The sequence below is a fragment of the Rhododendron vialii genome, chromosome 9a, assembly GCF_030253575.1.
Source record: "Rhododendron vialii isolate Sample 1 chromosome 9a, ASM3025357v1".
NCBI lineage: Eukaryota > Viridiplantae > Streptophyta > Magnoliopsida > Ericales > Ericaceae > Rhododendron > Rhododendron vialii.
In genome coordinates, this window is record NC_080565.1 from 27,239,296 (window position 1) to 27,254,209 (window position 14,914).

General features: G+C 38.1%; 2 protein-coding genes across 2 annotated transcripts; one reads left to right on the top strand and one right to left on the bottom strand.

The window, feature by feature from the left end:
- The first annotated feature begins 322 nt into the window (after positions 1-322).
- Positions 323-1,024, top strand: LOC131302101 (non-specific lipid-transfer protein 2-like). Its single transcript, XM_058328723.1, has one exon. The coding sequence runs from the start codon at positions 381-383 to the stop codon at positions 660-662; it is 282 nt and encodes a 93-aa protein (XP_058184706.1). The 5' UTR covers positions 323-380; the 3' UTR covers positions 663-1,024.
- Positions 1,025-1,474: 450 nt separating this feature from the next.
- On the bottom strand, positions 1,475-7,886 carry LOC131302102 (uncharacterized). The gene is made up of 6 exons (XM_058328724.1): positions 7,055-7,886; positions 5,587-5,798; positions 3,049-3,334; positions 2,879-2,964; positions 2,697-2,788; positions 1,475-2,118 (listed from the first exon to the last, which is right to left on the bottom strand). Exons 1-6 carry the CDS (start codon positions 7,367-7,369, stop codon positions 1,880-1,882), a joined length of 1,230 nt encoding a protein of 409 aa, XP_058184707.1. The 5' UTR covers positions 7,370-7,886; the 3' UTR covers positions 1,475-1,879.
- Between the last annotated feature and the right edge of the window lie 7,028 nt (positions 7,887-14,914).

Below are 14,914 nucleotides of genomic sequence, written 5' to 3' on the forward strand. Positions count from 1 at the left end.
GCAGAATGAAGCAAGAAATTCAAATCAATTGTCCCTAGTCTAACCAAGAACAGTCACAGTTGGAAACAAAAGCAATGAAAAGATAAGCAATTAACCCAAAGCAACAATTGTTTCGTGATAAAAGTGCAACAACTTTAACCTCTTTTTAGAACGAAAAATATGGCTTTTTCCTAATTATGATTGGTGCAAAAAACTAACAGTAGTAAAACATTTTCCAACTCTAAAAGGGTAAAAATTGAACAATTTTCACCTCATGTTTTGTTACCTTCCCCTCCTCCTCTTCCACTATAAATTGGCACTACAACTCTACCCAAATGCACCCATTACGAATTCTCTCTCTCTCTCTCTCTCTCTCTCTCTCTCTCTCTCTCTCCCTGAAAATGAAATTTTCGTACATAGCAGTGTGTGTTGTGCTTGTTCTTCTAGTGGGGGAAGGAGCCCAGATGTCCATGGCAGCTACTTGTAACCCAATGGAGCTGAGCCCGTGTGCCGTCGCAATCATATCAGCAAAACCACCAACTGCTGCATGCTGCAGCAAGTTGAAGGACCAGAGGCCTTGCCTTTGCCAGTACTTGAAAGACCCAAAGCTTCAGAAGTTCATCAACTCTCCTAATGCAAATAAGGTGGCTACCACCTGTGGCTCTCCCTTCCCCAGTTGCTAGACAAGTACTACTCTAGTAACTGCGTAGAAAACTATGCATCTAATAGGGGTGTGATGGGACAATACTCCCTGGCGGAGTTGAAGTGGTATATCATACCTACATTTCATCCGATGTACCACAAACTTTCTTTTGTTTGCCCGCCTAAAAGTTGCCGTGCGTCGCACGGGTTCATCCTAGTATGTTGCTTATTATTGAGGTAATGTGCTTGTGTTAAGTCTCCAAAGATTGATCTTTGCATGTCTGTGTGTGTGTGCATTGGACTTGTACTGTTAAAAATAGGGGATGAACTTTCCCAAGTATGCTTGTCAGTTCAGTTTGCTTGTAATAAAACTAGTTTAATCCACTTTTTCTTTGTTTCTTCATCTTGATTTGATATTTCCAAGTAATTTGATTTACGGATGCCCTTGCCTTCCTCTTTTGAAAGCTGCATTTTCACCCGTTTTCGCAATGCCCCAACTACTACTGAACGATTGGTGCTTTTCCTTGTGGAGTCTTATTTCAATGGGAACTTGATAAGTTAATAAGCTTTGGTTGTACGTAAAGAAGAGTGCCGGTAGTGAAGAGGAGATGGACTGTTGACACGATCATACAAGGGACACTTGCGCTCTATAATTCCTCATTTCGAAGTCCCAAATTCTGAAAATGATCAGAATGCGATGAAGGCAACTGGCATTTCACTATGAACAGCAACATTATGGCTCCAAATCCGAGTTCAATACAACTCAGATCTAACGCCAGGACCACAATAAATCAATTTAAGTACTACAGAAGCAACTGCTGCTTACAAAGTACAAAAATCTAGCACGCTAATATTACCTAAACATCAGTTCATTAACAGAAACAATCCAAAGTTAGTAATACATATCATCAGGCAAAAGCTACAACTTGATACTCTTGTACAAAATTACTCAAACAAGGCATCAAAACCTAAGCACCGAACGTCAGGACTGAAAAAAAGAGCCTGTTCTCACATAATTCACATCTATTGTTACAACTAAAAGGAAAGTTCACACCAAAAAAAAAAAGCAAGAAGAAACGTGTTGTTGGTTACCCAGGTTTAGCCCACCCCTGCAACTCTATATATAATTTCTCCACTCTTTTTGCAATAGTCCTTGTTATAGTTGCCAACTTCACCACAGCTTTTTTTTTATTTTTTTATTTTCTTCCATGATACGAGTATAACATTTTCCTTTGGATACCGGAAGGGAAGTTGTCCACTAACATCGTCTACGGCAGAAAAAAAGAAAATCCGGGTGATTGACCTGTAGCATGGTCAGCCATTTGTCAGCAGCCTGTAAGAGCGAGTTCAACAAGTGCCGCTCAGATCCTCCATTTGGGGTCCACCAGGATGCCTTGAATTTGTAAGACGCAAGACCAAATACCGGTAACGAAATCTTGGGGACGCCATCCATCTCACTTGGATGAGTCACGATGGGGGCCCGAGCATGTTGCGAACCTAAAACAATAGAAAAACATACAAATGGACATTATTACTTTAAAACATGTTGCAGAGATTTTACATCGGATACAGAAGCTACTAGGATAACAAAACAAGCCGAGGAAGTCCATGAAATCACTGGGAGACATATTCAGATTTTTTTTAACAAAAGAATAAATAAATATCACACTGGAAAAGCTCTCATGTTGGTTCATCCTTGATTTTGGAGAGGAAAGTAGAAGGGTTGACCAGTGAAAAAGTCAATACATAGCAGAGAAAGTGGGAAGGAGGGTATCAAAATAACTGAAATAAATTGAATCAAACAAATGCACAAAATCTATGAATAATGACTATCCCAGGCATCAAATATGAAAATATGTGTTCAAAACTGAGAAAATGTTAAAGACATGGGCATCAAGGAAAAAAGGACATATAAATACCCATATATCCCGATTCCAGAAGATACACTCACTCAAAAACAAGAAAACAAAATACCAAAAGATTAATGCAAAATGCACTGCTGCCAAACAATAACATGCATAAACATATAATATACAGAATAATATCAATTAACTGACAACAAAAATATCAGTTACCTGATGCAGGTGTATTAAGAGAATGGAACGTCAAGAAGCAAGCATTCAAATCTTCTAATGTTGGTCCCACTGGTATTCTGTAGATGGGATACCTGCAACAATACCATAAAGACCGGTAAGTCACATCAGCATTTTGTGCGCGTGTTTGTTTAGAGGCAAAGATTGGTATAACAGTATTATACCAGGCAACAGAAATCCAACTGCAGGATAGTAAGTCACAACTTCTTAGTGTCTTCAACTTAGGGAAGCGGAGTGCTAGATCCAAAATCTGTTGTGCAAAATACAAGAAACTATTAAAAAGTGAGATCAAAATAGGGACTGCACGTATAGAATTTCGGATGAAAAAACTAGCCTTGTCAGCCAGGGGTACACGACCGTATGGTTGGTCCCGTTCAAGATACTCAAACATCAGGCATCCTTGAGCATTACCAGATTCACCCTCATCACTAGAGAAGCCTTCTTGAATGGTAGCATGTTCTCTCAAAGACAATTCGTCCAATCTATGAGGAATCTCACTTATTTGACGGTGATGATTATGTTGTTCTCTCAAGTTCAAGCATCTCTCTTGTTCAGAATCACTGCTTCCATCACTACTTGAATCCCTGAAATAGTCACCGTCACTGTCCTCGCCTGGTCGCCTATAGCACAGGGAAACAACAAAAACAGTATGACGCGAAACTCTACCAACAATGATCCAATACTTCCAAGTTTGAAAAGTGGAAACAATCATTATGAAAACTAAAACCATCATGTGGCATTGTGCAAACTGCGAAGTGAAGCGAGAGTAAGCTACATGCATGAATCTTAGAATTAAAACCACCAAAACAGAAAATAGGTGAAGAGGCTGCAAGAAATAAATAAATATCATGAATCCATAATCTATAAAAGCATAAGAAAGAAACTAAGAAATACGAACATGGAACATAGATGGCTTAGCGTAAGATATTATAAGGAATGCAGCCCAGTTAAGAAAATAAGGCCAAATGAGAAAAGGACCCTATGCACTTCTGTGTGCTTCAAAAAGATCTATCGTGCAAAATAGTGGTCAAGAGAAGGATTACAATCCCCCAATTCCAATAAACTAGCCAGTGCTGATAACAGAAAAACTCTTGAACCTATATAAAGATATCCTCATTTGACATAAATCCACAAAAGGGTTAAGATAGCCCCTTCAACTGTAAAACACTTGTTCTCATATTGGGTCTCTCTGGTTTGTATCTCTTTTGCAATTACCTTTCAAGTTACTACTGCCATGGCTTTAGCACGCACAAAGTGAAGGATGGCCACTTCAACTGCAATCAAGAGGCATAACATCCCCAGCCATCAGAATGTATCTAATACCACTGTTCAGCCAAATAAGCAACAACCCAACTCAAGTCAAGTCTTCTCTCTACTTTTTGTGTATCTTCCTACCCTGCTCTCTCTCTTTTCCGACATTGTTATTTGCTTTTACTAGTCAATTCCGGCAATAAAGTGAGAGCTGAGAAGAACCCATGCTAAGAATTTTATGAGCAGTCTCAGTTGCCTACAGCACAAATGTAACGACCTGCTCCAGTTGACTTGCATAACTCTTAGCCCAACCACGTGGCTCAAAAGGTTAACCTCAAGTTATTAGTAGCTGAAGGGCCTTACCATATATATCACATCAATTTCCCACATCTTACCGATGTGGGACAATTGCAAGATGGGTTCTCACAACAAACCTCTTAAACTCTCTAGAAGTTGGCTTCAAAAAAAACTCCCTTTACCAGCACAAATGATCAAGTAGTGACAAACGTGAGTCAAGTAGGCCGTACGCTTAGCTAATCACGCTGTCAGTATCCTGGCTATGTTTGAGTGCTGTTTGCGAATTTTGTCTACTCTGGTTGAGCTTCCCAGTCTTCAAGCAGTAAGTTTGACTTTAACCAGACTAGGCTTGAGTTGCGTGCTTATAACCAACCAATTGAAACTCAAGAACACTGAAGAAGCTGAGTAAAACTTGTGGAGACATTTTTTTTCCAAAGCAACAACACGCTTTTGAACACTCAAATGAGGAAGTCTAATGAATTTTCACAAACTCAAGTGATTTTGTTACAGTCTCGAGTATTTTAGTTAGTGCTATAACTAGCATAGCTTTGCAATTTCATGTCCTAAAGTAAATTGACAAGGAAGAGCTACTGGGAGTACTTGGAGTATGTCTGCAAGTTTAAGCAACCAGGAGGAGAGCTACAAACCATGAGGAAGCCTTCCAAGCTCATTTACTAGTAATGGAGGCAATAATAAGATGATGTTGAACAAGCTCGACTAAATTTATTGGTATGGAGTAGAGCCAAAAAATGCATATCCTACTTCAATAATTCCAATGACATACAGATCAATGATTCCTAAGGAAAGGAGAACATGAAGAATTCTTGTGCTGCTACAAGTGGTTCCCAATACCCTCATTTGACAATAACTTGCAACAGAGAGAACTCGTGGATTGCAAATAAATTAAGCACCAGGGTTAACCTAAACTTGAACAAGTAAACGAATCCAAAACAATTTGAATAAATATCCTTAATGGTTCTGAAAGCAGTGGAGGAAATCCAAGATGATTTTCGAATAACAAAACCACAACAAAAACAAAAGCAGAAACCATAAATCTTCACGCCTAGGCAACAACTTTGATGTAGCAATCCTGATTCATGAATTTGCAAATACAAAAATTGAACACTGGATGAAAGAAACAGCCTTATGCCAGAAATAAACGAATGACATTCATAAATGACCAGGGACTGCCCATGCAAAACATTTCAACACATGGAAAGCAAATGGTAAAGTTAACTAGATGTAGTAAGCATGCATTTTTTAACACACTATTCTTGCCTCAACTCCCAGTTAGATTACAATTTAAGTGCTGCACTATGATTACCTTGATTTCACAGAAGACTTGGAAGGATCAACATATATTTGAATAGCAGATAAAAACGGGACGTAGTATTGAACCACAGAGTCACTGTCGTTCAAAATCAATGGCACTCCAGCCCCATAAGCGCTCCATTCCTTAAATGACTCCCATAAATCACCAAGCACAAAGTATGGCTGAAGTTCCTCATCACAAGTCCTCCACCCCCTCATAGATGTCTGTCATCACATTCATTTCAACAACCCAAAAAACGAACACAGAATTAATCAACAATAAAATTCACATAAAAAACAATCATTAGTGACTAAGATAAAACTAATCAATCGCTAGACATGTTAGGCAATTAGAGCAGTGTATAGGCTTTTCTTTTAATGATTGGTCTCTTTTTGGTTCAGTCGGCCATTTGGCCTTTTCCCCCCTTTCTTTGGTAATCGGTGGCATTATGAATATGGGCGGCATTCCCTGGTATCTAATATATTTACTTATGAAAAAAAAGTAATGGGTGGCATCTAGGAATGGCAACGGGGCAGGGCAGGGTGGGTTTTGGCATAACCCGACTCCGACCCGAAATTATGGCCCGACCCCAACCCCGTCAGGGTTATTCGTGGGTGTCCCCATTCCCGCCTTGTGAAAAATAAGAAAAAAAAATAAAGGCAAAAAAGAAGAAAATGGTTATATATATAAGGTGTTATCTTATTATAATGATGATATATAAAGGAAAAAATAGGTTTTTTTAGAATAATGAGAAAAAAAGTGGAGTACAAATATATATTTTTAAGTTTAATAATAAAAATATTAGATTAAAAATATAATTTTGTATGGAAAAATATTTTGGGGCGGGTTCGGAACGGGGTAACATCAACCCAAACCCGCCCCATCCCGATCGGATTTTTTAAAATTTCCCCCGAACACGCCCTGATACCCAAAAATTTGATGAAAACCCACCCCATTCGGGGCTGGGTAGGGGCAAGTTCAGGGCGGGACAAGGTGAATTGCCATCCCTAGTGGCATCTCTTGAGGCTTGTTCGGTCGGGAATTTTGGATTTGGGAGGAGAGAGATAGAAAGATAAATAAGAGTAATAATTAGAGAGTAAAGTTTTTGGGAACCGTACGCAGGGAGAAGGTTTGGGTCAAACATGCCCTTGATGTCTTTTCAATAAATTTACTACTCATCAAAAAGTCATTAGTTCGAATTCAACGCTGATTTAACTTTCAGTTGATTTGGATGTATTATTTGTTTTGTTCGTGCGCAATAGGTCATTTTCAAGTGTATTAGATGCACATTGTGGGTTGTAATATCATTGTTATTAATTATTAGTACAAAGTATATTTCTTGCTCTTACACCAAAAAGACAAAAAATCATTAGTAACCGAGAGAAAAGGAATTAAACACTATCCACACTCTACTAACAGTTAAAGAGAAGAATTAAATAAGCAAATAATGAACACAATTCAATCAAACTTAATCAACCACCTTCGAGGGATGCTGAGCAGGAACAGAAGGCGTAACCGATTCCAAAAACCTTCCAAGATTACACAAAGGCGACGACACCTGCTCTAACGCCGGCTCGGCCACCGGCTTAGGAGTCTCCACCGCTCCGCCGCCTCGGGTTTCCTGCTCCCTTTTTACTGAATTTCCCTTCGTGTGACTAACAACCGTGACGTCGCTCTGAGCTCTACGAAGAGGATCTTGGCCCTGCTTATTCTGATTGTTCCTTCGACCCTTCGGCGGATTGTAAAACCGATCGTCCCCACGACTTCGCCCGAATTGCAATCCAGCCCCCAACATTCTCAAAGTACAATAACGAACAAAAGGCCCTCAATAGACCCTAATCTCACCCCCTCCTGTAAAACCCTAGACCGAGCCTATAATAACGCAATCCAAACAAGGCCAACAATCGATTAGCTTATGTTTTCACTGTATGTTGAAGGAGACCTATCGATGTTGAACCGGAACGGTCCGGCTTAAGATACTCGAACACGAATACGAGATCAAATTAGCCGATTGGTGTCGACAAATTTGGGAAATGAGAAACCCTAACAATGTTGAATCAGATCGAAGGCGAATTTTTATAATGGTGGTTATCGATGTGGATATATGTATGTATATAATTGATGTAGTCCCAAACGACGCCTGAATGATCAAGGGAAATGAAAAACGATTCCAAATAGCGAAGGCTGACAATGTCCAGAGGTAGAAGACAGAGAGTCAATGGAATTGGAGAGATAGAGATAGAGAGAGAGAGAGAGAGAGAGAGATGTGACGAAAACCAGTCACTGTGTAAATAATGGATGGGCAGGGGAAGAAGAAATCAATTTTCAAAATTTGACCTTTATAGGCTATTCTAATTAAAGTGCATTTAAATTAAGAAAATTGATTTTCACACCCGGTTTTTATTTAAGTGCATTTCTTTTTCTATCTCCATTCATCTTGAATTACAAAATTATCTTTCATACATTTTCTCCAAAATGGTAATCATGTAATTTCACAATACTACAAAACAAAAAAAATGAGTGCATTTGAATAAAATAAGAGTGTAAAAATTCAATTTCCTAAATTAAAATGGTTTTTCAATGAAAGGGTGCGTGTTTCATAAAAAGAGCAATGTTTTTTTTATTGGTAAAAAAAAATAATGTTATAGTGACCATGTCTGAGCACCACATTTTGAGCACGGCATATGATGTATCACTATTATATTATTAGAATGTGTTCCATTAGATAAAAAAAATGGGTCACATTCTACCAATACATTGGTGACACATTATATGGTATTCAAATATGGTCATCGAAGCATTAGTGTAAGAAAGAGTTTTATTAACCTCAGTCTTCTTGTCGAATGACAATCTTATATAATAAGCTAGCTCATTTTTTGAATCATATGTCCGATATAAATCTAACGGTCTAACTTTATCCCATCTACATTAATCTTCACCCTTCATTCTACATTTCTTTTAAGTTTTACACGTTTTCCTGATATGGGAGAAGAAAATTATGTTACCTAAGAAATGCACTAATTACGAAAAAATAGAAGTCTAATCTTGTCCGTTACCTAAGAAATGCACTAATTATGAAAAAAAAGTCTAATCATGTTTCATATTCGATGTATAAATTAGCTTCATAGGCGGGGTGGTTTATAGTTTCGTAATTCATTTTAATTTTGTTCAAAAGACGGGCAAATCCAAGTATGTTAATAATTTCAAACAAATTTTGATATCAGTTCATATCTCACGAATATTAATATATTTTTATAAATATCAATAAACATTTCTCTAATATCAATAAAATTAATGTGTATCTTTTATTTATTATTCTAGATCATTGGGCGAATGTTAAAATAATGAACAATCATTTGTAATTTGACTGGGGGTATTCTTGGGATGATTGATGTAAAACAAATGTGGGATGGGGGAGGTCACCGACCAGTGATTTGTTTATTTGTTTTATGGCTTTATTATCTGATAGTGAGAGGATCGAGGAGGGGGAGGAATGGGCTGTGATTGGTTGGTGGGAAAGAGAGTGGCACTAGGACGTGGCACGTGGGGCTCTGACGTAGAGAGGGACACGTGTACGGTTGGTTTTGCAGGAAGCGGTGGGTTTTCTCGCGAGTCCCGAAGGTGTTTTTATTCGCGATTGGTGGCGTGGGACCGAACGAGATGCTGCGAAGCGAACCAAGGGACGCGGCTGGCGGCAATCGTGGAGTCACGTCTTGTCTCCACGTTCGACCCTCTCGAATCTCAAGTGCGTAAAAATTGGGCGCCATCCATCTCTTGGGGAGCGGGCCCTGCACTCTGCAGTGCTTAAGAGCATGTACACCAAGTATTATTTACTAATAAAAATAGTAAACAATGCACATTTTTCATTTTACTTACTCATTTTCTTTCAATACTACACTATCAGTATCTGTTTAACATATTTTTTATTAAAATATTATTACTTTTAGAGGGAGTAAGAGAGAAGAGGACAATGCTTTGGTGATAGAAGAGGAGAAAGAAATTAATTATTTAAAGAGTAGGTGATGAACGGTGCTTAAGTATTAAAAGCATCCACAATATAATAATCAAAGCTAAAAGGTTGCTAAAGTTAGCAATGTTTGCTAAAAAAATGTTCACATTGTAATAATCAAATTTAGCAACCTCTTAGCAACTCATCAAATTTTGACCTTTGAATAACCAAACTTAAGAGCATCCGCAATGGGAATAATCAAAATCGATAATCAAAATATGCCACGTCAGCATTTGATTATCCATTTAGTTCATAATCAAATCTAACAAACTTGATCTCCACATTGGTTATTTTTGTATCCCTATAAAAAAAAACCCCCACAATATGCAATGCATCTATGTCCAATTGCAAACGAGTTTCAATCGCGCACCCGACCACACCAAATTATTCGTCTCGATAAGACGATTCTAATGTGAGGTGTTTTTTAATTTTTTAGTTTTGAATTTGGTTATTGGGTTTGGTTATTGAATTTTGGTTATTGGTAAAAGTTGTTAAGTTTGGTTATTCAAAGGTCAAAATTTGATGAGTTGCTAAGAGGTTGCTAAGTTTAGTTATTACAATGTGAGCACTTTTTTGAGCAAATATTGCTAACTTTAGCAACCTTTTAGTTTTGATTATTACATTGTGGATGCTCTAACAACTTTTACCAATAACCAAAACTCAATAACCAAACTCAATAACCAAATTCAAAACTAAAAAATTAAAAAACACCTCACATTAATAATTTGGTGTGGTCGGGTGCGCGATTGGAACTCGTTTGCAATTGAACATAGATGCATTGCGTATTGTGAGGGGGGGGTTTTATAGGGATACAAAAATAACCAATGTAGAGATCAAGTTTGTTAGGTTTGATTATGAACTAAATGGATAATCAAATGCTGACGTGGCATATTTTGGTTATCGATTTTGATTATTCCCATTGCAGATGCTCTAATACCTAGCCATTTCATGAAAGTCATTTTACCTTGGGGTTTACCATAGCTGTTGTTGCTTGGTTTTTTGGTTTTCCTTCGGTATAATAGCTCAAAAAGGCATTTTAGCTCATCTGCTAAACATGCTCTTACCATTTGGCATTTGGCTGTCCTAAAGCGCAGCAGTAGTAATTATCAAATTTGATTTGAAATTTAATGAATTTTAAAATATGTTTGAACTGAATTTATTTGTAATATATATAGATTGGAGAATAGGCATGTTCATTTTATAAGAGCCAAAATGCCGCCTCATAGCTGGCCGCTTATTCATCGAAAGAGGAGCTGAGCCGCCCTAGCTACACCATTACGCTTGATCTATCCCAACCTTGAGCCGCGGATGAAGAGGCGGAAGAGGGGATGAGGATGGGTACGAGATGGGGGAACGAACGAGGGTGGGTCCAAAGTTGGAGCAGTGATGGAGGTGGTGGTGGAGGGGAAGGTGGGTTTTGAGTGAGGGGAGGATGAATGGTGAATCTGGGTCGGAGGGGAATCAAGGCAGAGGAGAGGGAAAAGAGGAGCGACTTGGTGGAGAAGTGAGTCGAGACTAAAAATGAACTTTAATCAAGCCAACAGTTAAAAAGTTCATCAAAGACAAAAAAAGAAAAAAGCCAAACAACTGGTATTTCTATCTTTAATGTTATTTTCTAAGAATTTTTTAAAATTTTGATCTACATTTTTTATACATTTTGGTTCCATTAATTCTTCAAGATGAATTAATTAGTTTAAAAAATTACCAAAAAACTTAGTAAAAAACATTATGAAAAGTAGAAATATCGAAAAACTTACCGTACAAAAATAATAGGAAAAAATGGGATATGTTGGCATTTACAAACAAATACTCGTACTCCTATAAGTGCTCATACAAATTGATGTGGATAGGTTACCCAACCAAACTCATTTTGACAAAGCCACTTATTTTTCCCTTATTCACCTTTTTTTCATATCAAAACCTTATTTACAACAAATTATTCAGTGGCTGTGTAACCGCCATGTGGTGCTCAAGCCACTTATCCACATTGGTGTAGCTAGTAATTAATGATAGTGGGGCATTTTTTAAACACACTTAAAAAAAATCGTAATAAGCAACACCAAAAAAATAAAGGATGCTTGTGCTAAAAATAATACTAATGAAAAGTTAACACATTTTTTTTTGAATTGTCTAAATGGGTCAAGTCTAGTAGCAGTTAGATACAAAATAATTAAAATGTCAATATTAAGCAATCTTAATCCAATTAGAAAAAATATACTTTTCTTTTAAAATTCATGCTTAAACCTCTAATTTCGTCACACTTTGTGGGTTTTATCGACAAATACAATACTAGTTTCAAAATTGTGATAATTAATAAAGTATAATGCATACTGTATAACCCATGGTTTAGCACTTTAGATACTTACAAATTTGGACATTATGCATTGGAGAGTTTCAAATGGTAAGTGGTGGCTTTTTCTTTTCATTAAATATATCATTTTGCAAGTGTAGTGAAATTGTTGGTATACAAAATATATATTAAAATGATTAAATAAAGAACAATTTAAGAAGCCAATTTATAGAGAAAAAATACGAAATTTGGAGAAAACAAATTTAGTGGGGGCACTCGTCCTCAAGTGGCTCCGCCACTGCTTTTCCACTACATATTGTGGTGGGGTTGAAGAGAAAATGCATGAGCTTTACTGCAGTATGCGATGAAAATGGGGTCAGGGCACTACGGAACGGTGTTATATATTGAGCTTTTTCACCGCCCGTGTAATGTATTCGTTTTTGGGGGTTGAAACTTAAATACCTCTGCAATCAATGTTTGTTAAACGAAACGTCATGTTCAACTATATGGTGGAATCATCATCCGTACACAAATTAGGGTCGGTGAGGTTCGTGATTTGATTCACTGTAACTAATTTTTTTTATCGGTTGATTCACTGTGCCTAAATGAAAGGCATATGCTCCGTTCCGATTTCTCAAGTAAAGACTTAAAAAATAAAGACATATTTTTAAACATAAAAATAATAGATTTACAAAAATAAATCTTTAATTTTTTTGCAGGGTTTGATAGATCACAATAGAAATCTATTAAATAATATCCATATTGCATATTTTTTGATTTCAGTAAGCTTACTATTTTTAAATTTGAAAATTACAAATAAGTACTTATTTTTTAAGGACCTGAAATGGGACCAATAAGAAAGTCCATTTTTTTCCCCGCACTCTCAACTCTCAAGCATCTTGCCGTAAATTTTATAAAATGTACTCCATCCGTCTTAAAAATGATGACAATTTTTAAAATTTATGTCATTTTTCATTACTTATATCTTTCAATCTATAATACAGTATTTTTCATGAGTTTGAAAGCTTTGTATAGTAGAACTAGTCAAGAACTATCAAACAAGATTCATATTGCATATTTTTTGAGATTCATATTGAAAGTATAAGGAATTGAAATTGACACAATATCAAAAATTGTCATCCAATTTGGGATGTAGGGAGGAATTGGGGGATGATGCAGTGCAGTGGTGTGCGCAATATTGTGCTGCGCACCTCCGAGCCGTCGGATCGTGCATCCAACGGCTCGAATCTCATCTCAGCAATGAATGACTCGTCTTTAATTGCCGAGATGAGATCCGAGTGATCAAATGCACGATCCAACGACTCAAAGGTGCACACAGCACCAACCCGAAGTCCGGTAGGGAATATTACTCATAAGTATTATTTGAGGTCCAAGCCGGACATCCCTCCAAACAGGGCCACATGGGCTTTAGGCTGGGTTTGGACTTTCTAACAAAGTCAAAGTCTTAGGGCTTGTTTGATAACCTAAATTCAGCACTTAATACTGAATCAATTAAATAATAAGTGATTCATTAGGTTTGATAACCACATTTCATATTACTTAACAAATTAAGTACCACTTAAAATATAGGCTAAAAAGTTGAAAAAAATTAAGTAGCTTTGAGCTACTTAATTCTGGCTGAATTTTTGTGTACTTACATTCAACCGTCATACCACCACCACAACCACTTCCACCAACACCTCCACCACTCCACCACCACCACTACCACCACCACCTCCACTACCACCACTCCTCCACCACATCACCACCACCACCACTCCCTCCACTACCACCACCACCACCACATCACCACCACCACCACTCCCTCCACTACCATCACCACCACCACATCACCATCACCAACTCCACCACCACCACTTCCTCCACTACCATCACCACCACCAGCTCCACCACCACCACATCACCACCACCAGCTCCACCACTCCACCACCACCACAACTCAACCACAACCACCACCACCACCACATCACCACCACCAACTCCACCACCACCACTTCCTCCACTACCATCACCACCACCAGCTCCACCACCACCACATCACCACCACCACTCCACCACCACCACAACTCAACCACAACCACCACCACTACCATCACTACACCACCACCACTACCGCTCCTACCACCACCACCACCACCGCTCCACCACTCCACCACCATCACCACCACCGCCACTCCCCCACCACTACCATCACTACACCACCACCACCACCACTTCCTCCACTACCACCACCAGCTCCACCATTCCACCACCACCACTACCATCATTGCACCACCGCTCCTACCACCACTCCACCACCATCACCACCACCGCCACTCCACCACCACTACCACCACTACACCACCACCACCACTACTAGCACTCCTACTACCTCCACCACTCCCCCACCACCACAACACTACCATTACCAAAAGTATATTGTGACCGTTAGTAAATTAAGATAGAATTGGAACAAAATTAATTCATCATTTTTTTTAATTCAGTACTTAATATATTTATCAAACAGCTTTTTAGCTTAAAAATTTCAGCATTCAGTTTTCAGTACTTAATTTTTCAGCTTTCAGTTTCAGTTTTCAGTTTTATCAAACAGCCCCTTATTTTGTGGTAAAAGTACATTTTGTGTCAAATTACGTCTATCTATCGGCGGATAACCGTGCCTAAAATACGTCGAACGACAACCATTGCTTAGTACAGTTGGTCAGTCATTATTTTTCCTTTGTGGAAGGTCTTGGGTTCGAGCCCCACAAGGGGCAGGCTCTTTAAGGGGCCAGGGCTATGGATAGCTTTTGGTCTCCCTGTGCTAACTCTAACACCCCCACTAACCCTCGTTGATGTATATCGTTGTGGCAAAAAAAAAAAAAAAAACACATCGAAACGTATATAAACTACTTACCCGATAAATATAAACTTAACATAGAGTTAATTTCAATATTGAATTGTTTCCCTATTCTATTGCAAAGGTAACATTTAAGTATAGATACGTTGCCTAAAAAATTAAGGAGGGGATAGATTGATATATG

Bases quoted from the DNA above. Each gene is read 5' to 3' on its own strand.
- LOC131302101 (XM_058328723.1), top strand. From the start codon at position 381: ATGAAATTTTCGTACATAGCAGTGTGTGTTGTGCTTGTTCTTCTAGTG.
- LOC131302102 (XM_058328724.1), bottom strand. From the start codon at position 7,369: ATGTTGGGGGCTGGATTGCAATTCGGGCGAAGTCGTGGGGACGATCGG. The intron at 5,799-7,054 runs GTGGTTGATTAA...ATGTGATGACAG, and splicing joins CTGCTCAGCATCCCTCGAAG to ACATCTATGAGGGGGTGGAG. The intron at 2,119-2,696 runs GTAACTGATATT...CTATTGTTTTAG, and splicing joins TCTTAATACACCTGCATCAG to GTTCGCAACATGCTCGGGCC.